This window comes from Dendroctonus ponderosae, unplaced genomic scaffold, assembly GCF_020466585.1.
Source record: "Dendroctonus ponderosae isolate FM_Combo_2020 unplaced genomic scaffold, Dpon_F_20191213v2 Dpon_F_20191213_9, whole genome shotgun sequence".
Classification (NCBI taxonomy): Eukaryota; Metazoa; Arthropoda; class Insecta; order Coleoptera; family Curculionidae; genus Dendroctonus; species Dendroctonus ponderosae.
Window position 1 is genome coordinate 9,222,873 of NW_026019116.1, and position 26,852 is coordinate 9,249,724.

Here is a 26,852-nt window from a genome sequence, read left to right on the forward strand (position 1 = left end):
ACTTTTAAACGCGTTTAGTTGATCGCGATTAGGTAGCTTGGCGGTGCATACGGCGGTTAGTGTGACATCTTAAACAAAAAGTAAATGGAAACAGAAGACCATGATTTTGCTTAATATTTCTTGACTCTTACAATAGTAATTTTATTTTTTCTGTTACTTTAAAATTAAAAAATCGTTGATAATTTGTTTTAATTAAATTTGCAGACTGCACATAGGAAAATAACTTAAGCCAACTATCTATTTGCTCAATAATACATTTTTATTATTAAAACGCCCCATTTGGTGTACATAATATATAGAGTGACGTTAAAAAACACATCGTTAAGTTCTTCTAAATCAAACTTTATAAGTCCAATAATTTTATCAATATTAATTAAGTTAACACAGTCAAAGTCCAACACTATATTAATAAAATCCAAAGAGTTTACGGTTACAACAAAATACGGGGAAAAAACCTTAACCTTAAATCGTCTTAAATCATAACAAACTGCTAGGTTCGAATCGCCGCAATCGATAGAATTGACAAGAAGTGCCGTATACCTAGTCGGACGCTTGTGAGAAACTTCCGCAAAGCATCAAGCTATAGACCACATCGACGTGGGAAATTTCTTAAAATTATCAGACCCACCGCTTAAGTCAATGTATACTTTGGACAAGAGACGGATATCAGACAACTGTCAGAAATATATTGGATTGTTATGAATCAAATGGTGAATTTTTAAATTTGAATAGTTTAAAAGCCGATTGGCTCAAGTTTCCCGCGTTGATTCGTTGGGCATCATCGATAAGTCGACGGGGCATCGACCGTGGCGTGCTCGACAGGGAGTGGTAGCTGTCGCCATCATCGGCCAATCGGTATTTCATACGGATTGTAGTGCGTCTCGGCCATTGGTCTCCGATTTGTCTGAATTTCTCGACCAATCATTGGGAAAGTGCATGGTAAATTATCCAATGTAAGTTCACAAATTATCACAATGGTTCTTTGGGGGATTTGAAGTGTGCTTTGAATGTTCTCGGCGTATTTTGTGATTATTCTGACAGACCAGCTTGGAACTCAGAACAGCAGAATGAACGTGACGTGGTGTTGCTTATTAACATGGCCAACAAAGGATTTCTTTCGATCCTCCATGTTTACAATTTGGGCGAATAATGAGTACCTTTAACTACCATTGTTTTAAATGCTAAGCGCATTTTATTATATCGTTTCCATTTCAATTCAATTACTCTTTGGAGCCCTTATGGATTAATGTTTGGGTGTTTCTCGACAAAACTATAACCTAAACAAACCATGCTTTGTTGTTAAATTAGAATTTCATCAAATAATATATTATCGGTATTTATACCTTATATATTTATTTATCATACAATTGAAGTTCTTTAGTCAGGTGAGTTCGGTTATCATTATTTTTATACAAAGGCTCCCTAGTCATTGGCGAAGACTTCAACAAATTATTTGCTGCCAATATTTTCATAGAAAATTTATCAAAATTACCCAAACTGCAAGTGTCGAATTCCAACTACAACACTATTATCATCTCGATTGATTCACTGATTATTTATTCATTATTATAATCTGCTGCGTTTGAATAAAAAGCTTATTTGTCGAACTAAATAGCTATTATGTGCGTCCATCAATTAATAAATTGAACTGTCTGTATAGGTAGGTAGAGGTAGTCGCAACTTTCATTGTCTGTTGAGTCTGTACTGATGTATTGCAATGTGGTTTCAGTCGTAAAAAAATATGGAGCAGCTTACTACTGCCGACGGACAGGTAGTCATGGGAGTGTCTCCACAAGTTCAAGTTATGCAAATGAATACCGGGCAAGTTATTCAAGGAGCTAATGGTCAGCAAATCGTGGTACATACAGTTCCCACTGGAGGACAGCTCCAGTTAGCTTCTCCCACTAATTCACAGGGGCTACAACAGATACAGGTGGGAACACTAGCAAGCAATCGGATCGTTCTATGAACTTACAGGAAATCTTGTGTCCAGGTAGTTCCTGTAAGTAGTTTGCAGCAAGGCCAAGTCCTGGTACAACCAACACAGCAGATAGTGCAAACAATTGACGGACAAACTTTCTTGTATCAGCCAGGAGGATTAATAGATGGAAGCAATTTACAGCAGGCGCCAACTGGTGAGAGGTCTAAGGGTTCACGGTTGAGAAGCGTCAACCTAGCTTGTGTATTTTTCCAGTTTTAAATATCAATGGTAACCTGGTTCAGATTGGAGGAGCTCAGCAGGCTACCACACAAAATGTTGCCCAAGCGACTTCACCCAATACATCCACCATAGTACAACAAGCTCCTAACGGACTAGCTATGGCTAACGGAAATTTAGTCATGGTGAGAAGTCAACCCGACGTACGTCCTTTTCAAGTTTTCCACTGATGAATGAACCTGTCCACTGATGAATGATTATTTTTTATTTCCAGATGGTACCTACTACCAGCGGAACTCAATTCCAAAGAGTACAAATACCAGGACAGGAGTTTCTCGAAGAAGAACCTTTGTATGTAAACGCCAAACAGTATAAAAGAATTCTGAAAAGAAGACAGGCGAGGGCCAAATTGGAAGCTGAAGGAAAAATTCCCAAAGAAAGACCAGTAAGTATGGAAAACGACGAAATGTTTTTCTGTATATTATCTATTTTCGATTTGTGTAGAAATACCTTCATGAATCACGACATCGACATGCCATGAATAGAATCAGAGGGGAAGGAGGTAGATTTCACTCGGGTTCAGTGAAGAAAAGACGGTAAACTTTTGAAAATTTAATTTTAATTAAATCAATATTAATCAATTTGTAGTGAAGAAATGGAGCGCGCAAGACAACAGTCTCAAGTAAATCAACAGCACGCACAAGTTCAAATCACTCAACAAATTCAAGTTCAGCAGCAGCAACAAGAATTACAGCAAATTAATGTTTCATATGCAAACATTCAGATGAACACCCCTTTAATTATTGAGGTCAGCATTCGGTTGTCCATCTTGAGTTGGCTCGTGAGGCATCTCACTCTTGTCTAAACTTATTTTTTAGGATTTTGCAACATCACGCATTACTTTTCGTTTGAAATAATTTGTATTTTCGTTTCAGAGTTTACCGCCGGATCTGATAAAATCTGATCCGTTGAACATAGAAACGAAGAAAGAAATTACATTCTAATGTTCCTTGACAAAACAAAATGACAGTGCAATGTGCTGACTGAACTAATTAATTCCTTCAGTGCTATCACGTGGATATGAACTTCATACAGGAAATTCCAGGATGATGTCCTTTTGCAGATTGTGGTGAGTTTTTGGTTTTACGAAACGTTTAATTATCTGTGGACGGAATAAAATTTCGACTAACTGCAAATGCAAACTATACACCTGAACCAATAAATTGCTCAGATAATAAAAAACCATATTCAGAAAATTGCACTCGGTATTTATATGTAAAGGGTCTGCTGCTTCTATTTTTTGAATTATCAGGAAAATGACGTTCTGTTCGGATTTACCAAGGTTTAATTTAGTTGTATGAATGGGTAAAAAATATTGAGGAACTGTGTTGGTTTCGCAATCCGGCCTGAATGCTCTAACAATTGTCACAATTTTAACAATACAAAACATTTCTAACATTCTAAACCCAATTCTACATTCGACAAGTTTCGCAGCTAGCTTGCGCCTCAACTAAAACGGTTCAATTTGTTGGAAGTTGCATTCTTTTATTGTCAGATGGATTTTTGCTAGTATATTATCGAGGTTGAGCATCGTATTGTGATAGATATTTTGTATTATTAAACATAGTTATTTAGTTGATCTGTGTATAAAGATTTTGTTCTATAGTAAGCACTCTGTATATTTCACTAATTTCGATCTAAGATTTTGTAAATTGTGTAAGTAGTGGTAATTATAAGTTGTGTATTTAAAAATGACTGAAGCAAATGAAATACATATTCCATTTTTCCTATTTTATTTCAAAATGGTCCCCAAAAGATAACAATCCTTTGTCCAAAAATACATATGCACTTAGTGTATTACGAAGTATTCCAAATGTGAATAATAGAACCGAGTTTCTGATGATTTATGTACACGTAGTAGTTATCGCCTAAACATAAAGAGTCCTTGTACCAGGGAATGCCATATGCAAAAACTATTATGTACATGATGAAGTACACAGTTTTTTTTATAGATACCAGGTAAATTGAATACCACTATTAAGTTGATGACTAATGGTGGTGACATTCTTAAATTTGAAACAAACACATTTTATACAGCATAGCCTAAGAAACATTAAAATCGCTAATTATTTAGTATTTCATAAAAACGAACATTTTTATTCATTCTAATCAACGAAACATGCTGCCTTTTAGCTGGTAAACTGGCATTTTCACAACTTAAACAATCTAATGTTTATACTCTACTGCAACGTACTAAAATGAATAAACTATAAGAAAACTTAAAATGCAAACAAAACAAAATACACAACAAAAACAAAATTGATTTAAGCCCTACTATAACGTTTGAGTTCTTCAAACCATTTCGTATAACACTAATCACCTGGATATTGAGTAAATAATAACATAATTCTGTAGTATGTCGATAAGCACATTCGACTAATTCAGATATTGCGATTTAATGTGTTTTCCTACTTATATATATAAAAAAAGCATTTTTTCAAGCACTGATTTTCGACGTTTGATTAAAAGAGAGCACGAAATGCAAGGCTTGGAAGACTATACCTGAATACTATAGCATGTAATTTGTCAATATATAATAAGAAAGAACATTTCCAATAACCGTATCAATTTTTCTGAAGTTAAATGAACGAGAAGAATAGGTTTCAATTGTTGCATATCTTGTATAGAACAGTTGCGCCTCTAAGAGTACTATTCTATATGTATATTGAAAATTGTCCATACAAGTTATACATTCATTAAAATGGCAAAAGTATATCAATTTTTCGAAATTTCTAATTTATTTGACGTGACTAACGTTCAATTCATTAGAACCGTTTTATTGGAATGTAAACTTACATCAGTATTTACAAAGTTAAAATACACGGTATATTACACTCATGAATACAAAAATAAATCGACATTCAGACCGATTTCCTTACTTTTATCGCCAACCTTTAAAACGAATATAATTCCAATCATGCAAAAGAAAGAAAAAAGAAAATATTTTGTCGCTTGAGGTCATAAAAATGGGGTGAGCGTTATGCCTAAATAAAAATCCGTAACTAATGGAAGGAAAATTTTTGTTACATATTTGATAATTTGTTAAAAAAAATATTAAATAATATATTTTCCAATAATATTAATGTACTGATGTACTGATTACCAATAACTATGAATTCGACTTTCTCAACAAGACATTGACAGAAAAATATCTTAGCTATCTATCAGCCTTGGCTCCACCTGAAAGATTTTACTTCATGGTCTCAAACGGGTCACTTAGAGGTTAGGTTTGTAATCACAATATTTTGCCCTCTTTCATTAGATAGGGCAGGTGTATAGCAGTATACTGCCGCCCAGCAACTGTATAATTGCGTTTTAGTTGTCTCTACGCGCTTTTTTCTTGCTTTTCTTCACAGGTTTTGCTTCAGTCCATGTGTCTGTAAAGGTACCATATTAAATCAAGAACTAATTTATATGGCAAAGTTCTTATACAAATAGTATGTATAATAAAATTACATTTACTAATTAGCACGTCCTTAAAAACAGATACAAAAAGATACTTCGAAACCACACTTTGCGGTTTTTATCACTTACCGCCCAATTCATCAGAGACGGGACCCGAAGGTCCAGCCTTAACGTCCAGTTTAGAAGAGACTTCAGTCCTTTTAGGTTGAATTATTTCAGCTTCGTTGTCTGAAGGTATAGTTACAACTGCATCAGCACCTTTTTCAACTTTATCTACTCTAGCTTTCTTCGTCTTTTTGTCCTTCTTTTGTTCAACAATAGGGGCAACTTCTTCAACATGTGCTTGGACCTCCTCGACAAGTAGTTTCGGTACGGAGGAAGGCGGCTCAGGCTCGACTTGAACATCAGGTTCGATCTATTTAGGCAATAAAGTAAAAAATATTAGCAGCGCGCTTCAATTTACACTACATTTAGTAGAAAAATTACCTTTTCAATTACAACAGGTAGAACTTCTTCCTTGGTCGATTCCTCAGCTTTAACTTGACTCTCGAGTTGATGTTTAACTTTTTTCTCTTTCTTCGATTGAGGTTGTTCCACTTTCTTTTTCTTGTCAGCTTTAGAGGGTACCGTTTCCCATTTGCCATCATCAAAGTCCGCTGGCTTTTCTGCAAGAACCTGCATAAACAATAATTACCAATTAGAAAATGCACTATTATGAACTGCAGTGCTTGAGAAACAAAAATAAAAATGCTTTTTATTTGAAAAACTTCTCGGTTCCCACGTCAGTACGCACTTTTTTATTGGTCTTTTTCTTAATCTCTTGCGCCTCAGATGCCTTCTTAATTCCTTCTGGTTTCTTTGTGTCTTTAAAAGCACCATCTAACTTCTTTTCTTTCTTCACGGGCTCTGGTACCTTTTTGGTCTCTTTCACAGGAGACTTTTCAGGTTTTGTTATGCCAGTGAAAACATTTCCATTGGCTGTTGGTTTCTGTTGAGATAATGATGCTAATTAGACACCTTTATCTGAATAAACTAGTAATTGGTCTGCTTATCAGCTGCCTTGGAGCTCAGAATTGGTCGCTTGAAGATAATTTGTATAAGCTGTCGTGACAACAGATCTAATCATGTTACAACTTGAAATTGACAACGTATGATTTGGTATATAGTAATAATAATTGGTTCTAGAAATATACACATATGTATGCAATGGGCCATTTACAAAAATCAGTAGTTTTATAAGGTATTACTATTAAGATTTGACATTCAATGAGTAGAACAATGGTTAATAATCTCCTTTGATTTGAACATATGGAACGAACATACACTTAGAAGCAATTACAATTGAAACAATGTTCTTTTCTAAACTAAAGCCATTGGCAAATGGTCTCATTAATAGTAGCAATGGGCAAACATTTACCTTTTCTTTGAGTTTTTTCTTTTTTTGTGGTGTTTTTCGATCATCTCCAGCACTATGCTTAAATTTTGGTTGCTGAGTGGGTCCTATGGAATAAATATACACTAAAATGCAGCTCAGTATGGCCAATCCAATAGGTACTATCAGCATTAATTGATTTTCGATCTCTGTGATAATTTCCATTGTTTCAGTTCGAAATTTGATTAAGAAACACAAAAACTGCCACGACTCTGTTTCACAAAAATGCTGTCGAGGCGAGTGCTGTATTTTTGTCCAAATTTAGGTGACGCGGCCGATAGCACTGTCGTGCACATTCGTTATTCACTAAAACCGTGGCAGCAATGTTGCCGGTGTTAATAGTAATATATAAAATTTCTGCAAGCAGCTAGCATGGAGAGAATGCGATGCTATGGCATACGGATGCCGGAGCTGACAAATTCTTGGAGAGGACTACAAGTTTTAAAGGATAACTCCCGAAAACTCGTAGTACCAAAAAAGGGGGTTTTTTAGTTGGTAAGAATCCATCACTACCCAGGGTTCGGAACACTGGGTGTCTTCGCGAAGATTTTTATTCCTCCAGCCCCGAGCATACAAAAAAAAAATAAAAATCTGCCAGCGACTACATTTAGACCAATGTAACGGAGGAACTGTGGGTGATTGATTGATCATTATCGTTCTTTACAAATAGTAAATCTAGCAAGACTATATAAATCAGCATTCTTGGACTCTCTCTCTTTTCTTGAGATGTTTCCTAGAGAAACAAACCGGCAACACTTGATTTGCATTGGCAACAGCGGATTTCATGTCGTTTGTCAGATAGATGTAATTTACCAATGACAAGTCGATTTATAACCATTTTTAACATAGATGCGATGCGTGTTCATCTGGTAATTCGGTCTTTCTTGAATAGTCGGGCGTGAATAATAGTTATTCTTATAGTTTTTTTCGGATCGGGCCTGATTAGTGTTTTGAGCAGACTTTGTTACAATTTACTGATTATTTTATTTACAGATAGCACAGAATTTTTGCGGTGCAATCTTTACATTTTAGGTAAGTCAAGTCAACATGGCGAATTCCGCATTGGATTATTAACGATTACATTACATTACCGATTACAGTCGCTTAAAAATTTGGTGTTAAATTAAATAACCGAGGCTTTTCAAAACCACAATGTTTCAATATTTTACATCTGTATAATACACTAAGAAACTGTTCCCTGTAAATATTGCAAACCCAATAAGTAAGTGTATTTACACGGACGGAACACCCACCGTTTTTAGGAATATTAAAAATTATGTGATTTTTTCAGGTATTTCGGTCTTTGGTAGATATGGCTGACGGTACAGACGTAGCTTTCATTCCGCCACCACCAGGTATATCGCCACCACCCTTACCCCCCGACGAAAATCCTCCTTTGCCTCCAAGTGCTCCAGAGCCGCCTCAAAGTAGTGTTAATATTAATACTAGTACTTCGACCAACTCTGCCCAAGCCAATACGTGGAATCAAAATGCGTGGCCCTATTACATGAATGGTGCATTTAATTTTTCCACTTATGGCAACTGTTACGGATGGGGATCTTCTTATTTCAATGATAAAATTCAGCCGCCCTTGCCTCCGGGAGCCATGGGCAATCAATTCATGCCCCGAGTGGCCTATGGCAATAAACCCATTAGGTTTCAAATTAATAGCAAGCGATTACCGAATCAGAATGCTATGAACTCCCCTAACAGTGGTGCTGCCAAAAAGAAGCGCAAGAAGAACAGAAATAATCAAATGCAAAATCAGGGTTTCAGTACCATGTTCACACCTCATCAGTTCAACACCCCCCCACCACCACTGCCACCACCAGATGATCTCAACAATATTCCAAAACCTGAGCCTCCGCCGGAGGTTTTGCCCCCTCTGCCTCCTTCTGATAAAACTTGTACTGCAAATGATAATAATTTCAAATCCTGCATGATTCTCATCGATGACAAAAACCAACAGGAAATACAAAGTCCCGTTATTAATGGTTCTTCGGGCAACCCGGCGGAAGACTGGCCTCAAAGTTTGAAGGATTATGTTCATAACTGCTACGCCAAATGTAAAACTACAATCGACAAGAATCAGGTAATTAATTCGATTAGATTAATTCTCCCAAAAATTTTCAGTATTATTGTGCAACTTTTAGGTGGAAATTATTCTCAAAGGAAAAATAACGCAAGCGTACCAATCGGGCCAGCTAAATAAAGACTGGTCTAGAGAACCCTTACCCAACATACACTCAGAATCACAAGTACAGCAGCAGTCGACTCAGATTAATCAAAGTTCAAAATTTACTGGACATGCCAATATTAAGACGGGCATTTTGGCACAATTTCAACAAAGCAGTAAAAAAGGTCTTTCTGCGGCTCTGGGGGCGCGCTTAGGAGGCAGAAATTTGTTTAGGGGCAAAGGAAATGAAACTGCGTCTAGGTCAAGGTCGCGATCAAGAACGCCAAAGAAATGTAGAAGTCGAAGCAGAAGCCCCAGAAAATCCAAACGATCTAGGTATGCGACGAATTGGTTTCAGTTTAATGGAGAGCTATTATTTGAATAGGTTTTGTCTACATTTTAGTTCTTCAACTTGCTCTAGTGAAGAGGACCTTAAGCCGAAAATCAAACCTCAGCAGAAAAAAGGTAAGATAGCTGATCGACTGGGACCTCAAAAGAGCGTAAAGCAGGGGGGCAAAGTGTCTAAAAAGCAAAAAGCAAAGGAGAAGAAAGCAGCATTTTACCAAACATTTGGGCAGGACCTGGAAGAAAATTCCGAACTTTTACAACAAAGAGCTGCACGATTTAACAATGTAGCTTCCAAGTATGTGTTATTCTTAGCTATTCGCATTGATTGGCCGTTTATTGAATTAAAAAAAATAATTTAATTCCAGATCGGCAATACGGTTTACCATCGAGGTTAGTCCTTTGTCGGACAACAAAGATTCCGAATTCGACTGGGCTAATATGCACATTAAAGGGTCCTGTAGAGACATAGAAAAGTCGTTTTTGCGTCTAACAAAGGCACCCGAAGCGTGTGATGTGCGCCCCGTCGAAGTTCTGCGACTCTCGCTAAACAACGTCAAGGAAAAGTGGTTGCAGAAGCAGGACTATTTCTACGCCTGTGATCAACTAAAGAGTATTCGACAGGATTTGACGGTAAGTTCTAATTGGTGCCGATAGTTTTTTTTTGAGAATGTCTTCAAACGGTAACTTTCAGGTCCAAGGTATACGAAACAACTTTACGGTTGAAGTTTATGAAACACACGCGCGGATAGCATTAGAAAAGGGGGATCACGAGGAATATAATCAATGTCAAACTCAATTAAAATCTTTATATTCAGAGGTGGGAGGTAAAAATCAAAACGAATTCACCGCTTATCGAATTCTGTATTATATCTTCACCAAAAATACCTTGGGTAAGTGTAGTTGTTTCAACGTTAATTTCTAGTTCACATTTCAAATTTATTTAGTAGGGTGATTGTTTTTAAATTGGTTTGTTGATTTCAGATATAATGACAATTATGAAAGCTTTAAGAAAGGAGGAAAAAGCCGACTCGGTTATATCATTCGCGTTAAAATTACGATCGGCGTGGGGTAGTGGTAATTTTCACAAGCTTTTCTCCTTGTATCTCGTCGCACCTCTCATGGCTGGCTACTTGGTGGAGTGGTTTATACAGAGAGAACGAAAAGAATACCTTAAATGTATTATAAAAAGGTACGTATTATTTTTCTCATTTTGAATTGTTGGGCCGTTCGTTCGGATATGACGGCATGAAACAAATTCTCAGAATCAGCAAATTTACTGTTACAGTTCATATTTGCCAGAACACTTGCTATTCCTGGTACTATTTACAATTTATGTCTTGTCCGCTATTAGTTTTTTTCATGTAGTACTGCGTTAGCCGCAGCCGCGCCCGTTAGCGTCGTCCATTTAACTAAGGTTAAATCTCAGCAAACTCACTAACTCTAAGCGAGCATATACATATAGTGAATTATTTTCCATTATGTTACGTCCTAATCCCGATGTGTTGTATGTATTACTTAATAATGTTTTCTCTTTCAGCTCTTTTTGCAGGTACTGCAATTTATCAAGTCATAAGTTAACAAATAATACAATTTATAAGCGTGTTACGCATTCGAAATCTTTTTTTAAGCAGTCAGCTTTAATTCAATAACAATTCAACAATGAATTAATGTTGACTGCGCCATATTTTCAGCACAAAACATTTCCTTAATTGCGTTGTAATATGACTTGTACTAAAGTAATGTTTTTATGTTTAGCTATCGTCAGACAATCACCACCGACTTCCTTACAAAAGAGTTGGCTTTCAAAAGTGAGGAAGACTGTCTAGAGTTTCTAGAGCCCTTTTCCTTGGTGTTTGTGGATGCTAGCAGGAAAGCTGTCGACTGCAAAAATAGCATGGGATCTCTCTCCAATATTTAAGTCAAATTTCACACCTTTTCGTGATGATTGAGTTCAAGTGCCACTGCCAATAGACAGTCAGTGATTAGTGAGCGGCGATTCGTGATCAATTTCCGTAGCTTTTTTTGATAGACGTGGGTTTCAATTGTTCTGTTTCCATTGTGTCGGCGACAACGTACTTCTTCGACCAGTTTGGTTTTCCAAAGACCACAAATGTCTCAAGGCTAGTGATCTATTTAAGATTTTCCACAACCTTTCTATTTTGGGATTTCAGTAGTATTTTTCGTTGGAACGAATAAGTTTTCATTCAAAGTTTCCGATAGAACCCATCAAAGTCGAGCCGAAGGAAAATTCGATTCAAGATCTTCTCAGAAAGCAGAGGTATTATTGTAGCAGCTTGCGGGGATCACATTGTTGAATACTTTCAGAGGCACATTTGCCTCTTAAGATAAAACAACATAGTTCAGATGTAGCAACATGATATTTATTAATAAATTTAGATTTTTTGAAATGCATGCTKACTACTTTCGAAGCCAATTTCCCTTTTMCCTTATGTCGTTTAAATTTTWACGTMTTCACAGGATAAAATCATCTCAACTGGAATAACCTTGTACAACTCGGTGAAAATCAAAACAAACCGTTATGGAAACTTTCTGCAATATATTTTATATGTAATTACAGTAACCACAAAATACATTCAATTCTAAAATATTTTGAATTTTTCGATTATTGGTGTAAAWCTCAGAACCAAGCCGTAATTTTAATTTAACCTATATAAATTAGGTGTTCTAAACGARTAATGAAATCATAATTATAAAAATCATTTGCACGGTTTTTAATACAGTCATACATTACACGTAAACACTATGGTTTACATTTAACTTATACCAAAAAACAGAACAATTAGATGGACACACTCACATAAATGACACGAAATATAGTATTATATAGTTAGATTTGCGGCTATTTTAATTGGCTGTAGAGCGTGTATCTTCTCTTTTTGTAAATAAGTATCAGCAAAAGGGTTGAATTCAAGGATAAACGTAGTATCTCTCCAACAATAGGACGCTTAGTGCTTGTTCAGTTTTACGAATTCTTCAAATGCTGCTTGAATCTCGTCGTCCATTTCTGGTTCAGGATCACATAATGCATCTGGATCGTCACTGTCACTAAAAAAAGTACCGTTATTCAATAGGATTATATTCATTATGTAATGTCAACGGGAAAAGGCATGAACAATTAAATTTACCTAAGGTATTCATCTTGAGTGGCGTGAGCCGCCAGAAATTCCTGTTCTTCATTGGTTAATGTTTGACCCTCCGCTTCATACAATATTCCAGTTACTATTTCTTCGTAATCATGGTCATAGTCAGATGCTCTGCAATTCAATATTTCGAATTCTTATGTACTTATACTCTACCGTACAAATGAAGGAATAAGGAAAATCGTTACATAAACCGCAGCTTATTCATCAAATTCGTATTCGCATCTATTTCACACTTACTCAGAGCTGTTACTCTCCGGTGCACTTCGGCCCCAATTGGACTGTCTTAAGTTGATCACAGAATTAAGTATGGTCAATGCAGAGCCAGACAATGAGCTTGAAGATGTTTTTAATTGCAAAAATAGTTCATTTAGAGATTGTGATTGATTTTGTTCTAATGCATAACCAGTTAACTGTAAATTAAAGGTAAGCAATTATTAAACAACAAAATTTATTTTTATGTCATACCTTTAATGCTTGACATACACATTTAATGTTATCATTTCCACCAACACCCAACAGTTTATTTAATGCATAAATCAACAGGTATCCAAAGTGGCTGAAGTGAGACAATTGGATATAGAGTTCCGCAATGAAGAGCATCACATTCTGTTGATTGTGATCAGTTTCAAGTTCTTTTTCGCATATGTCATAGAGTTTTGCACCAAATTCTGGACATTGTTTTTCTGCATACCAACACAGGCGAACACCATTGTATCGAAAATTTGGAGAATTGACAGCCTGTAATAAATGTATATTATCAGTTGTTTGAGCCAAATTGGTCCAGTCTTCTACAACCTCGCCGACCAGAAGATGTGCTATTTGCGCTAATGCATCTGAGTCAAGGAAATATGGATAAATTGTTTCCATGAATACAATTAAAAGATCATCAAATTGGCCTGGATAATTTATAAGAGAGGATATTATCTGGCGCAACCTCACTAAATCTGTGATGTTTGTGTGGCTTTCATTACTAGGATTGGCTGGTTGTTCAGCTTGTGGAGTGGCGTAAGAGCTACTTCCAGGACTAGAATACTGCAAATAAGTGTAAAATAGACCGACACAACGGAACTGTTTAGTTACTGAAACGATGCTTACCTGGGTATTTTGGTTTACATTCTTTGCTTTGTTTAGCCTGTTTTGCACACTGTGCCTGGGTGCTCCTTGCGGATTGTCCACAAAGAGGCCCCGTATCTGCTGTTGTTCAAATGTTCTCGTGGGCACAAATTCTGGAGCATCTGCTCGTAAAATTGTTTGTTTAACAACAGGGGGCTCTTCAGTAGGGCCTGCTTGCTGAGCAGGTCTTGAACTCTGATCTGAACTCTTCAGACGTGGTTCCCTTAAAGGACTTTGTGTAAAATCGGATTTGAACCAAAAACCTGTCGGGTTGCGCTGCTCCATTTTTGAGCCCTATTTTAAGCTAAAACACCTCTAAACTTAACGAACCCTTCCACGAACACAAGCATGAAAATGGACAAACGGACTAACCAACAAGAATGCGCATAATCTAGGACAGAGGAGAAAAACAAAACATAAAAAGTATGGTTAGAATGCGTTATGTACAAAAGGATGCGCTGTTATGGCTTTATATAGTGCAATAAAGTCCCACATCTTCACAATAACATTTACGTACCTATAACGGTACTGAAACTAAAACAAAAACAATTTAGTTTTTTGACCTGATCCTCTATTGGAAAAGAAAAGCCCATGTGTTTCTATACATTGCTTATTGTGTTGTATTGATCTGAAAAATTGCTCTAAACACTAATTTCATTGAACTTGCTTCCATATAAAAAAATATACAATTAAAGTGCGCTTTTTAGGGAACATTTAAATTAAGCGCTATTTGACGATTATTAGAAACATGAGCGCCCTCTGATGTAAAAATGTTTCGTCGTCATTTTATGATTGACGTTTCTCAATGGCCAATTCAGAAAGTTTCTTAATGATTTTTATTATTAACAGTAATGTGTATCGTTTACCAAAATGTGAGTTTATTCTCTGAAAAGTGGAATTTTGAATAATCAAGAGTCCCGTTCCTCAGTGATTTACGTTGAATAACTCGTCTAAAACGCGTCAAAGTACGTCGGATTCTGTGACATGGGAAAATGTTTGTTTGCAGTTTCGAAAACAGAAAATCTTTCGCATGCGAGTGCTGAAACCCGGTGATAACTGCGGGATTTATTGAAAATACTGGAGAGTTTCAACATGCTCCGAAGTTATTGGACTATTTGCAATGTGCTGTTCTTTTTCATTTGCTTACAGTTCCATGGTGAGTTAAGATGTGGGAATTATATTTTCACTTCATCAATTAAACAACTGTGAAAAGTACAGGTCGTTTTTTCGTAGAACAATTGCTTGCTTGAGTGCATTAAAGGGAAACATGTATCTATGTCTTTTCCTTTTTGTGTCTATACGTCTGTATAAAATGGCATAATACCTACATTTTTACCTGTTTTATTGGCCTCATATCAAGGTTTCTTAATGAACGAAGTGTTTAGGTGAAGGCTATCCAAGTGGTTAATTACAGTTAATCAGTGATCACAACAACTAGGTTTGTTATCAGTTATTAGTGCACAAATGGGTAATAATACGACATTGTTCAATTTTAAATAATGCTTTCATATATTTAGGGATAGGCATGAAAATCATCAATTTAAACACGTTTCTTTAGATAGGTACCTATTGTCAGATCTTCTCTCACTAACACTTTGTATTCTAAATCTATTTGCATTGTTGCTTGTTTATCATTCTGTATTTTGTAAATGGGGAAAAATTAGACAGGTACGATGAATGAATCAACACTTTTATATTAACCTTGTGATTTATGTGAACGCTTTGAAATGCACAAAAACCACCGGTCAAAATTCAAATTTAAATTACCCTTTCCAAAGCAAAAGTTACTGATTTCTAGACGAGACTGACCAAACATTTTGTAGTCCATAAATTTCATGCGATATTCCACTTAATCGGCTATTTTCAACTGCAACATATTTTTTTCCATAGAAGTGTGGCCGTTGAAATGTAAATGTGATATGTGCAAAACCACGAACTATACGTGCGAGACCGACGGATTTTGCTTTACGTCAGTGCAGAAAAAGAAAAACTCAGAGGAACTTATTTACAATTATCGGTAAGTTTTCAATTCCAAATTATTAACTTACATACTATTTCTGAAGAGATATACCTTTGCAATTTCAAACCCGTATTTACGTGTTCAGTAATTTATCAATAGTATTCCATGTTTCCTTATCTTGACAATAAACGTTACAATATTTAAATGGCACATGTAGGTATATCGGTATTTGTAAGTAAACAGGGTACTCAGAAAAAAATGTGTTCTTTTATCATGTTTTTCAATCAATAGGGCTACAATTATTGATGTGATAATATTATTATTATTAGCTATCGTCTACCTATCAACCTCCTAGGACAAATACATGACGTTACGTTTATATGGTGTTATATTAAATTATCTTATCTTGAAAACAAGCCTCCATTTAAAGAATGGCAGGCTATAAACAATAAAAGTAACACAAATAGGTACACTTCCTAAACAGTGGTTATAAAAAAGTATGAAAGAACCCACCTTATTAGGTCCACAACTAATATACCTAAGTACTACTTGATAAGTAATAGTTGTAAACATCTTATCCTGGTTTTATACACCACTAGTTCCTCTATATTGAATTGGTATGCCAGTCACCTTAAATATTCCTTCAAATTTCCTTCAAATTTTCAATGGTCCTATACATACATATTAACAGGTATATTAATGCTATAATTGTGGCAAATTTACTTTACTCGCTTTCTATTTCGCCACTCGAAAGGATGCTTTAATTTGACCATCAGTCGGATTTGAAATTCGAATTTTGTTTTTGGAACGTCCTATCGAAGTAAACTTTGGTTTTTAATATTGAGGACTTATTTAATGTGAAAGAATAAATCCATTATATTTTTCACCTGAAACTGGAAACGACCGTGGCTCATTTTGTAGTAAAACAGTATTGTTATTTTTTTTCGAAGAAGAAGATGTCTGCATAAAGCAGATTTTTTCCCACCAGAGTCCGTAATTCCGGTGACATGTAGGTCCAAGGACATGTTCTGTTGTTCAAATGCTGATTTATGTAATGTAGACAACACTACTCTTCGGGGAGCTTTAGGGGACAACTCTTTTGAAGACGGTAAAGGTAACAAGATGAGTGTTTGACCCCTTGTTCCCTATTTGAGTTGTACTCGTTAAATATCCTATTACGTTTTTTTTTAACTAACTAAATACTAACCTAGATGACTCACAAAATAAGGTGTTTTGGTTATCATTTAGTTGTAAAGTTATAATAAATCAGCGAACTTTAAACACTTTATTTTGTTTCATTTGCCTTGCTGTTCAGAGTGAATTTTGTGTTTTTATATACTTTTTCTATTTTACGACTGTTAGTGAAGTGAATCGAGTTTCTTTAAAGGCATTCCTACCTATTGTAGAGAAAATGTAGTATTGTAACATGTCAGCTAATTTTCTTAATTCGAATTAAGTATTTAACATCTTCGTATACACATTTGACCTAATTGTTTAGGTATGACGTGTCAACCCATGATTATGTATTAAAAAGCACATTTGCTTGAAATTTACTGCATATTACGAGTGCAACTCAAATATACATGGCGATTCTTTGATGGTAAACATAGCATTAACTGGTTATCGATTCTGGGGCATATTACCGATTAATACAGATATTGAACAATTGAAGCCCCCTGGTTTGAATACCAATGCAGATTACTGAAATTGATGGTCAATTTTTCGTCAATTTTTGAAGCACTTGTTGCAGTCAACAATAACATTGCGATGGGTTTAGTAAATGAAGTTTGCCAATAGATAACATACGTAAATTACTTATCATAACGTGACGTACGACTGACTGTATGAGATAGAAAAAAGGCAAGCATTTGATGAGGCTTATTAGGCTTAAATCATCTTGTTGATTGCAATTATTCGTAGCAATCTTTTTCATTGGGTGTGTTGTGTGTTGCAGTGAACAATGCACAACGGAGCATTTGTTATACTGGGCGAGTGAAAAGTAATTTGAGAAAAAGAAAAGCGATTTATATAAATTTATGGCATCAACATCAAACCCAACCTATATACATGTAGGTACATAAGTACCTACATAGGTTAATGGTTATCCAACTAGAACTCATGGAGAACCACGAAATCAATTCAACATATTTACAATAGTCTCGGTATTATAGTTCTTACTTAACATATTGTTTAACGAAGCGTTGACCTTTTATTTTCGAATCCGGCAAACACCGTTATTTTTGTTTTTCGAGACGTAAGTTACGTCATGTATTTTTAGACCTTTTGTATTTCAAAATGTACTGTTTGTTGAACTTTTATGTTGTGAACGTCCTTTTGAATGATGATTTTGTTAATACTTACAGCTAATTTAGGATATAATACGACAATCTTTTTAGTAGACAATCCTTTTCCTTCCATTTTCCTTTAGTTGACTGGCTACCAAAATGTTGCATTCATTTTTTACCGTTAAATAAAACACGCATTATACAATTATACTGCCTTACACAACTGTTATATTTAAATCGACCTGAGAATCATGTAAAACACATCAAAATGCCTTTTTTGACGCGGCCAATATATGTATGGGCAGCAAAATAAACAATAAAACATAGTTATTTAGAAAATCGTTAAATATTCTGCTATGGGATTTTCACAAAGGGTTAGAACATGTTCGAACAGAAAACATCCAGTTGGAAGAGAACCAAGTACGGTTTTAGAAAGGTTGTTGTTCTTACCTCTTCTTCACTTGACTGCTGCCAGGATTCCGTTATTATTTGTGAAAAGGTTGGTCCGTTGTGTACCTACTAGCACAAAATAACATTGTACTTTGTGTCAATTTTTCACTTTATCAACCCACCTCCGTTATTATACATATACATACTATATATAATAAAGGAAAATGAGGACAATAAAAGAATATGATAGAACAGATGACCATCCCTCTTATTCCATAATAAAATGTCAATAAATTCACCTTAATTTCAAATTGCGAGTGTCCAAGTTTATCTTATAATAATTTTTTTTAGTAGAGCACAACACTGAATGAGTATTGTCTAAACTTATAAAAAAGTTATTGTTCGAATTAGATTGATAATTAAGAACGAATTCTAGTTCCCGTCAAGAAATTTATGTTTTGCCATTGGCGGTCCAAAAAAAAGTTGTATAAGCGATATAAAGATTTGCCGTTTTTTTTTTAAATTATCCCCAACATTCGAATCCCCAAAACAATCCCCGTGTGCCAATTCCAGATGCCTGGCCAAGGACCTCGGACTGCCTTCCATCAACCCACTTCTATGCCACACCCCGCAGAACCAACTCAACAGCACTTTCGTGTTGGAGTGCTGCAAAAATGAGGACTTTTGCAACATGAATTTAAGGCCGGTCCTCTTGATTTCACCAGCAGGTAATTTTGGGACCGTCATTAGTCCACGTACTGGTGTTGTTCTAGTATTTTATTTTGTGCCTACTCGGTATTCAGAAATTTAGACTATTTTTTTCTTCATACAAAGCAACTTATTTATCGCCAGACAGGGCACCAAAACAACATAATGTTCGTGTTTATATTACATTTAAATTTCTTAAAAGTTTCTGGTTACAACATTTTAACCTATTTTGCTTAATTTTTTAAAATGCGAAATAGAGTAAATTAAAAGGAAATAGTATTGTTGATCCATCCGGAAACCCCGTCTATAAACAGCTAATGAATCGCACGAAAAAACGAGAGTTCGCCTACGTTATTCCTACGAATAGATCATGTCCTTTGGATAAGTGGGCATATTTTATGTAGATTGTGCATAATTTCGGAAATGTTCATTTGTCGTCAGATTTATTGCTATAAGTTGAATACAATATATTCAATATATAATTTGTAATGCTCAGATGCCCAGACGCCCTAAAATATTTGGTCTCATTCTATGTATAATACATATGTACTTACTTGCTTTTTACAAGAGTAGTGAAAAAATATCTAGAATCAGTGACAATTTTTAAAATTAAAACTACTGCAAGGGTTCGAATGGTACATATATGCAACTAGTCGTCTACTTCCTCCCTACTTATGTACTAGCTAATAATAACATTTTCTTTTCAAGCTTATTACTAAAGCAGTAGCCTGTTAACTTTGCTGTAAAATACTTTGCTGCACTTATATTTTAGTAGTTTTATACATGGTGGTAGTTGTAAATAGTATGTAGTATGTATATTTGAAATGTTTAAAGTTTATGGTTAATTTTATTCGCTAAGATAGCGCGGTATTATGTAAGATTAACGGGGTTGTAAATTACTTACTAATAACGATGAAAATTATGTACATAATTATTTCAGGATCGCATAGGAAACTACTGCAATTTCTTAAGAAGCATTATCAACTTTTTTAAGCATTCTTTTTATTTGCCAATTTTTGATTTATATTATTAACGCATAAAGGAAGATGTCTGGTTAATCACACAATTACGAGGTTCTTATTTTTTTATAGATGTTTCCGTCCAGAAGCGTTTCCAGAACTGATTGATCTAAGTAGCAGACATGAAGAATATTGTAACGAAACAAAAGAAAATATTGGCGATGTCTTATTTTCGATAACAGCTTGTTGTCGGAATGACGACTTTTGTAACGATGAACAAATTTCTTTTCCTAGACCGACTAGAGATCCACAAGGTTAGGGAAAAGGGGTCGGCATCATTTGGTGCGCTTTCAATGGACTCATTTATTCGGACTTTCAGTGAAAAGGGCCTGTCCTGGACAATGCATAATACTATGTATTATATTTCTTGAAAAATTTGGCACCAGCGACAGTCCTTTTAGCCAGAATACTTGTTTCATTTTGCCATTTGGGTGAATTGTTAACGTGTTTATGTTGGATCATTTGTTTGTCGATGGGTAATGATCGTTTTGGTCTCTTACGAAATAAGCATGATAGGTATTCATATTCTATTATAAAGCGAGGCGATTGGGAAAAACTATTACTTCACTTCAGCTATTTAAACAATCTGAAGATTAAAACTTGTTTTTGTTTTTAAAATGCCTTTCTTGATGATGATATCATACCCATTTCAGATAATGTCAAATCCAGTACCCTACTGGATTTAGTTAATTCTTTACATACTTTTCTCCTGATACAAAATAGATCAAATGTGTCCCGGACATGGACAGCAGTACTTTTTTCAGGACATGCTACGCTTTGAACTGGGCTAGCCTGACTGTAGGCTGTGTTCAAAAGATGACTTTTTAATTTGGATGATTTCATATACCTAACATAGGATGCAGTGTTTCAACCGCATTATGTTACAACCTCGTTTGTAATGTACTTACGTACTTAATACGTTTTTTTTGTAAAAGTGAATGGACAATGTGGTGCTCCATCGAGATGTAGAGGGAGGCTTTAATCAGCTTGGTTTCGCTTCATCGCATGCTTGAAAGCTTTCTCTAGCTTGCTGTTTTTGGTCTTTACGGTTATTTGTTTTTTGCATGCCCAGATAACAGATTCAATTGATCGATATATCTTTGTGTTGGTCATTAGATGCTCATTTGATGATGCAATGTTTTTGATAAACTTTTTTTATGTAGCATCCGAAGGGTCATATTTGACCTCCCTCGAGATTGCCATGTGCATCATGGTACCCACATTGATTGTCTGCTTGATAGTTATCATTTACTATTACTTGAAAACTGCTAATCACAAGAAACGAGGCCTTCATCATCACCTGCGCCATGGAGATGACAGTATTGAAGATCCTGATCATCCAATCTTGAGCAAAGGTGTCAGTCTGAAATACATGATTGAAATGACCACTAGTGGAAGTGGTTCTGGTAAGGTTTATCGATTAGCATTGACATAAATTCAGTTAGTGCTACATGGTAATTTAAATTTTCAGGTTTACCTCTTCTTGTACAGCGTTCGATAGCCAGACAAATCCAACTTATTGACATTATAGGACAGGGACGTTTCGGCGAGGTATGGAGAGGCCGATGGAGAGGTGAAAATGTAGCTGTAAAGATTTTCAGCTCGCGTGAGGAGCGCTCATGGTTTCGTGAAGCTGAAATTTACCAAACGGTCATGCTGAGGCATGAAAACATTTTAGGATTCATTGCTGCTGACAACAAAGGTAAGTCGAACTTCGGGACCCTCCTTCTTTTCTTCGGCTTTAACATAATTGTGTTCCACTACAGATAACGGCACATGGACACAGTTGTGGCTGATCACAGACTATCATGAGCATGGGTCTCTGTTCGACTTTTTGGGAAGAAACACATTGGATTCAAAGAACATGATTCGCATGGCTCTTTCGATTGCAACTGGTTTGGCCCATCTTCATATGGATATTATGGGAACCCAAGGTAATTGTTTCAGTTCAGTCAGAAATAAAAGCTGTTATAGAACCAATGTTGATCGCTATTTAGGAAAACCTGCTATCGCTCATCGAGACTTGAAGTCAAAAAACATCTTAGTGAAATCCAATGTCACGTGTGCAATAGGCGATCTTGGATTGGCAGTGAGGCACGATGTTACGAACGATACGGTTGACATACCTTTGAATAACAGAGTGGGCACTAAGCGGTACATGGCCCCAGAGGTATGCGATCGATTAACGATCGAGTTAACGAACGAACTAATACACAACAAACATCTACATCTGTTAATGTCTTGTTTAGGTGTTGGATGAGACAATGAACATTGATCAGTTCGATTCCTTTAAGCGAGCTGATGTCTACGCCTTGGGACTGATTTTCTGGGAAATTGCTCGGAGATGCAACGTAGGTGGCATCTTTGACGATTACCAGTTACCTTTCTACGATGCAGTACCTCCAGATCCGACTATAGAAGAGATGCGACGGTAGTTGTTTTTCTACCCAGTATCGCTCTTCAGATAATCCATTAAGATTTGTATTTGCAGGGTGGTTTGTTTCGATAGGCAGCGACCAAATATTCAAAATCGATGGCAATCTTGCCCAGCACTCCATGTCATGTCCAAGCTGATGAAGGAGTGTTGGTATCATAACGCCACTGCACGACTCACTGCTCTCCGGATAAAAAAGACTCTGTCTAATTTTAAGACTGCTGATGAACTTCAAATGTAGACAGTTACTTGGTAAGTCAGCTGATAATTCTTTGTTACCTTTGACCTGATGAAGTTTTTTTTACAGATCTTTATTATCAGGGACGTTTCAGGTGTTATGCATGTTTCGATTGTGTGAAATGATGAAATTATTAATTTTAAATCTTCCGTTATAAATACTGTAAACTATTTAGTAGGTACGTAATATTATTAAACGTTAGTCCTTTTTTCTCAGTGATTTTTAGGAGTATTACATAGGTGTTTTTTTGAAATCAATTCAAACAAGAGCGCTTTACTTGGCTGCCAGGAATGTATTAATCTGAAAGTTATTTATACAAGTATTTATTAGAAATACATAAGCTGTTCAGAGGTTTTAACTTGTTCACATTAATGCATTCCACGCATCAAATAATAGATAATATTTGTCGTCAATCATCTTTTCGAAAAGTATTATTAAATTTTTCTGAACGTTTGAGACAAGAAATATTCCACTGCCCGTTGAAAGAAATCGATTCATTTACAAATCCAATTCATTCCGTACTGTAGACTTGTACCAAATATTATGATTTACAGTTGATAATAATTGTTAGACATATTTTCCATAGACTTTATAAATTACCTATTTTGTTTTATAGTTTCTAGCTTCTCTTTATTGAGGTTAGTTCTTCGTGCTTAGTCACAATCGCGTTCTATCACAAAACCGGAAGGTAAAGTCGATAGTCATGTTGGTTGTTTGGTCCCCCAATTTTTTACGGAACAGACCTCATCTCAAATTCACTTAAACAGTGTTCGGAAAACCTAGTTTCCTGGCGGAAAAAACGGTTCAGTTTCCTATCAAACTAAACGTTGCGATATATTGTGTGCCAAAAACTCTATATGAATAACCGGTAAATTTCTAGTGATACTGATCTGCTACAATCCGGGAAATTGGGTTTCGATTATTCTGTTTCCGCTTGCCAAAYTCTTGCAATAAATAGTGTCAATTTTACCTGGTTTCATTACATAGTGTAAAACTTTTTTCCGATATGTTTTATATCAGTTGTATAAGAAAGTTTTGCATTTAAGCAGGGGATTTGGTACATATTCTAATAAACTTCTGCCATAGTTTTAGTCTTAAATTCTTTACCTATTGTACATTGGATTTTGTTATGTTGTATTTGTATCGCACATATTCTAAATTTTATCGATACGGTAAAATTGAAAAAACAAAGTGTTTTTTCAATTCACCCCTAGTCATTAATTAAATCATATTATCCAGTTTTTTTATCATGTACATTGTGCTAAATTTCTCAGTATGCTAAAAGTTGAAATATTCATGTATTGTACAATGTACCAATTTTAGTCATGAATGTGTGAATGTTACTTGTAAGTTCCTAAAGAGAAATGAGCGTAATGTTGACAGTAATCAAGCATACTAAATATGTTTCTACCAGGGCTTTTTCATACTTTATTGGGGTCACTAGTTTGCTGTTCTCTGGTTCCAAAAAAGGCTGATTAGCAAAACAATCTGGTGCTTATAGATAGATGTTCGGATAGGATTTAGGACAAAATTAGGAAATTGCTCCAGAGACCAGTCAAACGTTGAATGGATGTAAGCTATTACTTTATAGGATCGTGTGTAATTTATATTCTTCACATCTATTCTACTGCATCGGCGTAGTCAACCCAAATCGACAAAATAAAGTGCAATTTAACAAGTGGCGGTTTGCTAAAAAATTTTACTAAAATAGTTGTTGAGATCTTACTGGGAAAACCATAATAATAAAATAATAGTAATAATAATAATAATAAGATATTTTAACCAGTTTGAAAATATATTTACTACATGTATGTATATGAACAAGACTGATTCAACAAAACGGTTTTAAGTTTTTTCGAAAATGCCTAGTGTTCCTCGGAGAGTAGATTTGAGTGCACGCAAAACACATGATTGAACATAATTTAAAGAAAAATATATGAAATTTTGGCCTAATTGTAATTTAAATAACGACGAAACAAGAAATGTCATTGTGTCGTTGAATTTTATTGTTCTCTACTTGCCCTTTTTTGCTGTAAATACCTAGTGGAAAATCTAGTAAAAAAATGCTTTGTAGATGGCCGTCATTGAAGGTATAAGAACCTATTTTTGATTGATTAACAATAGCGCTGTTCTCAAAATGGTACAAATTCAATGTCAAGAGTTATATAAAGAAAAAACATAATTTTTGCCCAAGTGCCGACCAAAGAACATGGTTTTGTTTTTCGGGGTTTCAACATACAATGCATTATCATTTGATTAATTCCGTTCGATTGACAATAGTTAGAAAATACAAACAAAATCAAGTTCTTGCTTGACTGGCGAAAAATGAAGTTGCAACAAAGAATAGAAATATGAAGTAATACAAATTTCCTCAGGACAACCTAGATGTACACACAAACGCAATAGATTTAATAGACCTATAGGCTAGGCAGGAGTTAGAATTTCTACTTTTGTTCAATTCAATTTACTATTGGTAATTAAATGTTTGCATGGTGGAAATTTCTATTCTTGTAAGTAGAGTTGTAAAAATTAAGAATACGAAGTATAGAAGTAGAGCCGGGCTCGATATCCATATAATCAATATGGACTTTAGCTGAGACGTTGGGTGTTTTTTACTAATTTATGTTTTTTGAAAGCTTTTATTATTATTATTATTATTATTCTTGTTGCTAAAACTATGTCATGTAATATATAAACTGTTCCTTGCATTTTCACTTTTCAATATTTTTTTTGTAATGCTTCACAACATTTCAATTACTATCACATGATATGAACAGATCTTGATATATTATATGAGCATTAAACATGTTAAGTAATTTATTTGCAATTTAATTGCAATGGTTGTTCGAAATGCAATCTTTGAGAGCAGATCCAATTAAGGGTAAATATATAAGAGTTATTGTTTTTGTTTATTTTTATGTACAGTTGTTTCAGTTGAAAGCTTAGAAACTTAGATTAATATGACTTATTATATAAAATGTAAACATTCTTGCAAATATATTAATACTTCCAACCTCTATATATGTTAGCCTGTTAACCACCTATCCTTTATTGCAGCGGTTCTCAAACTTTTTTGGTGACGGACCTAACTAAACCAAAAGCAAAATGAGTTTGAGTTATATGTGCACGACGATATCTCGGCTTTTTTAAATGGAAAGTCCCTAGTTTGATTCCATATTTGTATTCAGCGTTAAACAAACACAACAGCAAAAGACATCTTACATTACAGGGTGATTCACAAACTTTAGGGACACAGAGTTTACTTCGGTTATTTCAGAAAACATGGGTTTCCTCTTCTTATTTTCTATCACGCAACGCATTCTTGATTTTAAGACGATACGAATCTTTCTTCAGCTTAGTTGCAAAATATGTGGTTGGCAGGTTTGACCATGAAAAAACTACTTTTATTACTAGACTACAAATTTTAAATGCCGGCTTTGTGTGTGACTTGTGGAAAAGAATTTTCAACTGATATTAATCGTAATAGACATGAAAAAGTGTTGTATGAAAATATGCTTATGAAATTAATATATTTGAATGTTGGCAAAGATATTATATTTGGTTTAAATATTGTAACAAACTAACGCAAGCTAACCCAAGAAATACAGAAAAAAACCTACAATCCCAAAAAAAGAAAAAAACACTAACTTGTAACTAATTTCAAACTTGATGTGTTTATATTCACTCGTTGCCATGGTACATGTCTTGTATATATCAGGTTTATGTGTGTAGGGGCGTTCGTTTATACTTAGAACAAGTAAACATCAACTACTATACAAACATATATTAACACTCCCAATCGGTAGACAATGTGTAATGGCAGTTCGTCAGGTGGTCGATCGAGAGAATACATCTGAAATSAATTTAGAAAAAGTAATTGAGTAACCAGTTCAACAAGAATTAGATTTATGTTATTATTATGAGAATCATTAAAACGTGTCTCAAAAACTTGGGTTGTTAAG

The 26,852-nt window shown here is 35.1% G+C and overlaps 5 protein-coding genes across 14 annotated transcripts; 3 read left to right on the plus strand and 2 right to left on the minus strand.

The window, feature by feature from the left end:
- The first annotated feature begins 183 nt into the window (after nucleotides 1-183).
- Nucleotides 184-3,941, plus strand: LOC109542249 (nuclear transcription factor Y subunit alpha). Of its 5 annotated transcripts, none has more exons than XM_019911396.2 (8): nucleotides 184-953; nucleotides 1,730-1,933; nucleotides 1,994-2,135; nucleotides 2,195-2,343; nucleotides 2,433-2,603; nucleotides 2,663-2,754; nucleotides 2,807-2,966; nucleotides 3,094-3,941. In XM_019911396.2, the coding sequence occupies exons 2-8, from the start codon at nucleotides 1,742-1,744 to the stop codon at nucleotides 3,160-3,162; spliced, it is 975 nt and encodes a 324-aa protein (XP_019766955.1). In that variant the 5' UTR covers nucleotides 184-953; nucleotides 1,730-1,741; the 3' UTR covers nucleotides 3,163-3,941. The 5 variants fall into 5 exon arrangements, with proteins under 5 accessions (XP_019766955.1, XP_019766951.1, XP_019766953.1 ...); XM_019911392.2 differs by having other exon boundaries at nucleotides 185-953; nucleotides 2,195-2,361; XM_019911394.1 differs by lacking the exon at nucleotides 184-953 and adding an exon at nucleotides 960-1,670 and having other exon boundaries at nucleotides 2,195-2,361.
- LOC109542252 (muscle M-line assembly protein unc-89) lies at nucleotides 3,935-7,389 on the minus strand. The gene is made up of 5 exons (XM_019911398.2): nucleotides 7,041-7,389; nucleotides 6,417-6,611; nucleotides 6,110-6,298; nucleotides 5,753-6,038; nucleotides 3,935-5,595 (listed from the first exon to the last, which is right to left on the minus strand). Exons 1-5 carry the CDS (start codon nucleotides 7,218-7,220, stop codon nucleotides 5,534-5,536), a joined length of 912 nt encoding a protein of 303 aa, XP_019766957.2. The 5' UTR covers nucleotides 7,221-7,389; the 3' UTR covers nucleotides 3,935-5,533.
- A 471-nt stretch (nucleotides 7,390-7,860) lies between these two features.
- LOC109542239 (leukocyte receptor cluster member 8 homolog) lies at nucleotides 7,861-11,987 on the plus strand. Its single transcript, XM_019911376.2, has 8 exons — nucleotides 7,861-8,087; nucleotides 8,347-9,147; nucleotides 9,209-9,567; nucleotides 9,635-9,874; nucleotides 9,945-10,209; nucleotides 10,271-10,469; nucleotides 10,561-10,768; nucleotides 11,335-11,987. The coding sequence occupies exons 2-8, from the start codon at nucleotides 8,368-8,370 to the stop codon at nucleotides 11,495-11,497; spliced, it is 2,214 nt and encodes a 737-aa protein (XP_019766935.1). The 5' UTR covers nucleotides 7,861-8,087; nucleotides 8,347-8,367; the 3' UTR covers nucleotides 11,498-11,987.
- Nucleotides 11,988-12,296: 309 nt separating this feature from the next.
- LOC109542242 (polyadenylate-binding protein-interacting protein 1) lies at nucleotides 12,297-14,303 on the minus strand. Its single transcript, XM_019911383.2, has 7 exons — nucleotides 14,229-14,303; nucleotides 13,839-14,160; nucleotides 13,539-13,775; nucleotides 13,209-13,481; nucleotides 12,981-13,153; nucleotides 12,726-12,854; nucleotides 12,297-12,645 (listed from the first exon to the last, which is right to left on the minus strand). The coding sequence occupies exons 2-7, from the start codon at nucleotides 14,139-14,141 to the stop codon at nucleotides 12,546-12,548; spliced, it is 1,215 nt and encodes a 404-aa protein (XP_019766942.1). The 5' UTR covers nucleotides 14,142-14,160; nucleotides 14,229-14,303; the 3' UTR covers nucleotides 12,297-12,545.
- Nucleotides 14,304-14,604: 301 nt separating this feature from the next.
- On the plus strand, nucleotides 14,605-25,907 carry LOC109542240 (TGF-beta receptor type-1). Of its 6 annotated transcripts, none has more exons than XM_019911378.2 (10): nucleotides 14,605-15,012; nucleotides 15,747-15,873; nucleotides 16,767-16,930; nucleotides 21,382-21,624; nucleotides 21,690-21,920; nucleotides 21,985-22,152; nucleotides 22,216-22,388; nucleotides 22,468-22,649; nucleotides 22,710-22,904; nucleotides 22,960-25,907. In XM_019911378.2, exons 1-9 carry the CDS (start codon nucleotides 14,949-14,951, stop codon nucleotides 22,891-22,893), a joined length of 1,536 nt encoding a protein of 511 aa, XP_019766937.1. In that variant the 5' UTR covers nucleotides 14,605-14,948; the 3' UTR covers nucleotides 22,894-22,904; nucleotides 22,960-25,907. The 6 variants fall into 6 exon arrangements, with proteins under 6 accessions (XP_019766937.1, XP_019766938.1, XP_019766936.1 ...); XM_019911379.2 differs by lacking the exon at nucleotides 16,767-16,930 and adding an exon at nucleotides 19,065-19,219 and having other exon boundaries at nucleotides 14,607-15,012; XM_019911377.2 differs by lacking the exon at nucleotides 16,767-16,930 and adding an exon at nucleotides 20,291-20,472 and having other exon boundaries at nucleotides 14,613-15,012.
- Nucleotides 25,908-26,852: the final 945 nt, after the last annotated feature.

Excerpts from the sequence above, each read along its gene's own strand:
- LOC109542249 (XM_019911392.2), top strand. The coding sequence starts at position 1,742 with ATGGAGCAGCTTACTACTGCCGACGGACAGGTAGTCATGGGAGTGTCT. Across the intron at positions 1,934-1,993 it reads AGGGGCTACAACAGATACAG|GTAGTTCCTGTAAGTAGTTT; the intron begins GTGGGAACACTA and ends TCTTGTGTCCAG. Across the intron at positions 2,604-2,662 it reads AAATTCCCAAAGAAAGACCA|AAATACCTTCATGAATCACG; the intron begins GTAAGTATGGAA and ends CGATTTGTGTAG.
- LOC109542252 (XM_019911398.2), bottom strand. The coding sequence starts at position 7,220 with ATGGAAATTATCACAGAGATCGAAAATCAATTAATGCTGATAGTACCT. Across the intron at positions 6,612-7,040 it reads AGAAAAAACTCAAAGAAAAG|AAACCAACAGCCAATGGAAA; the intron begins GTAAATGTTTGC and ends TTATCTCAACAG. Across the intron at positions 6,039-6,109 it reads TACCTGTTGTAATTGAAAAG|ATCGAACCTGATGTTCAAGT; the intron begins GTAATTTTTCTA and ends TTGCCTAAATAG.
- LOC109542239 (XM_019911376.2), top strand. The coding sequence starts at position 8,368 with ATGGCTGACGGTACAGACGTAGCTTTCATTCCGCCACCACCAGGTATA. Across the intron at positions 9,875-9,944 it reads TTTAACAATGTAGCTTCCAA|ATCGGCAATACGGTTTACCA; the intron begins GTATGTGTTATT and ends ATTTAATTCCAG. Across the intron at positions 10,210-10,270 it reads GTATTCGACAGGATTTGACG|GTCCAAGGTATACGAAACAA; the intron begins GTAAGTTCTAAT and ends GGTAACTTTCAG.
- LOC109542242 (XM_019911383.2), bottom strand. The coding sequence starts at position 14,141 with ATGGAGCAGCGCAACCCGACAGGTTTTTGGTTCAAATCCGATTTTACA. Across the intron at positions 13,776-13,838 it reads ATGTAAACCAAAATACCCAG|TATTCTAGTCCTGGAAGTAG; the intron begins GTAAGCATCGTT and ends ACTTATTTGCAG. Across the intron at positions 13,482-13,538 it reads CACATCTTCTGGTCGGCGAG|GCTGTCAATTCTCCAAATTT; the intron begins GTTGTAGAAGAC and ends CATTTATTACAG.
- LOC109542240 (XM_019911377.2), top strand. The coding sequence starts at position 14,949 with ATGCTCCGAAGTTATTGGACTATTTGCAATGTGCTGTTCTTTTTCATT. Across the intron at positions 15,013-15,746 it reads CATTTGCTTACAGTTCCATG|AAGTGTGGCCGTTGAAATGT; the intron begins GTGAGTTAAGAT and ends TTTTTTCCATAG. Across the intron at positions 22,389-22,467 it reads AGCGGTACATGGCCCCAGAG|GTGTTGGATGAGACAATGAA; the intron begins GTATGCGATCGA and ends TGTCTTGTTTAG.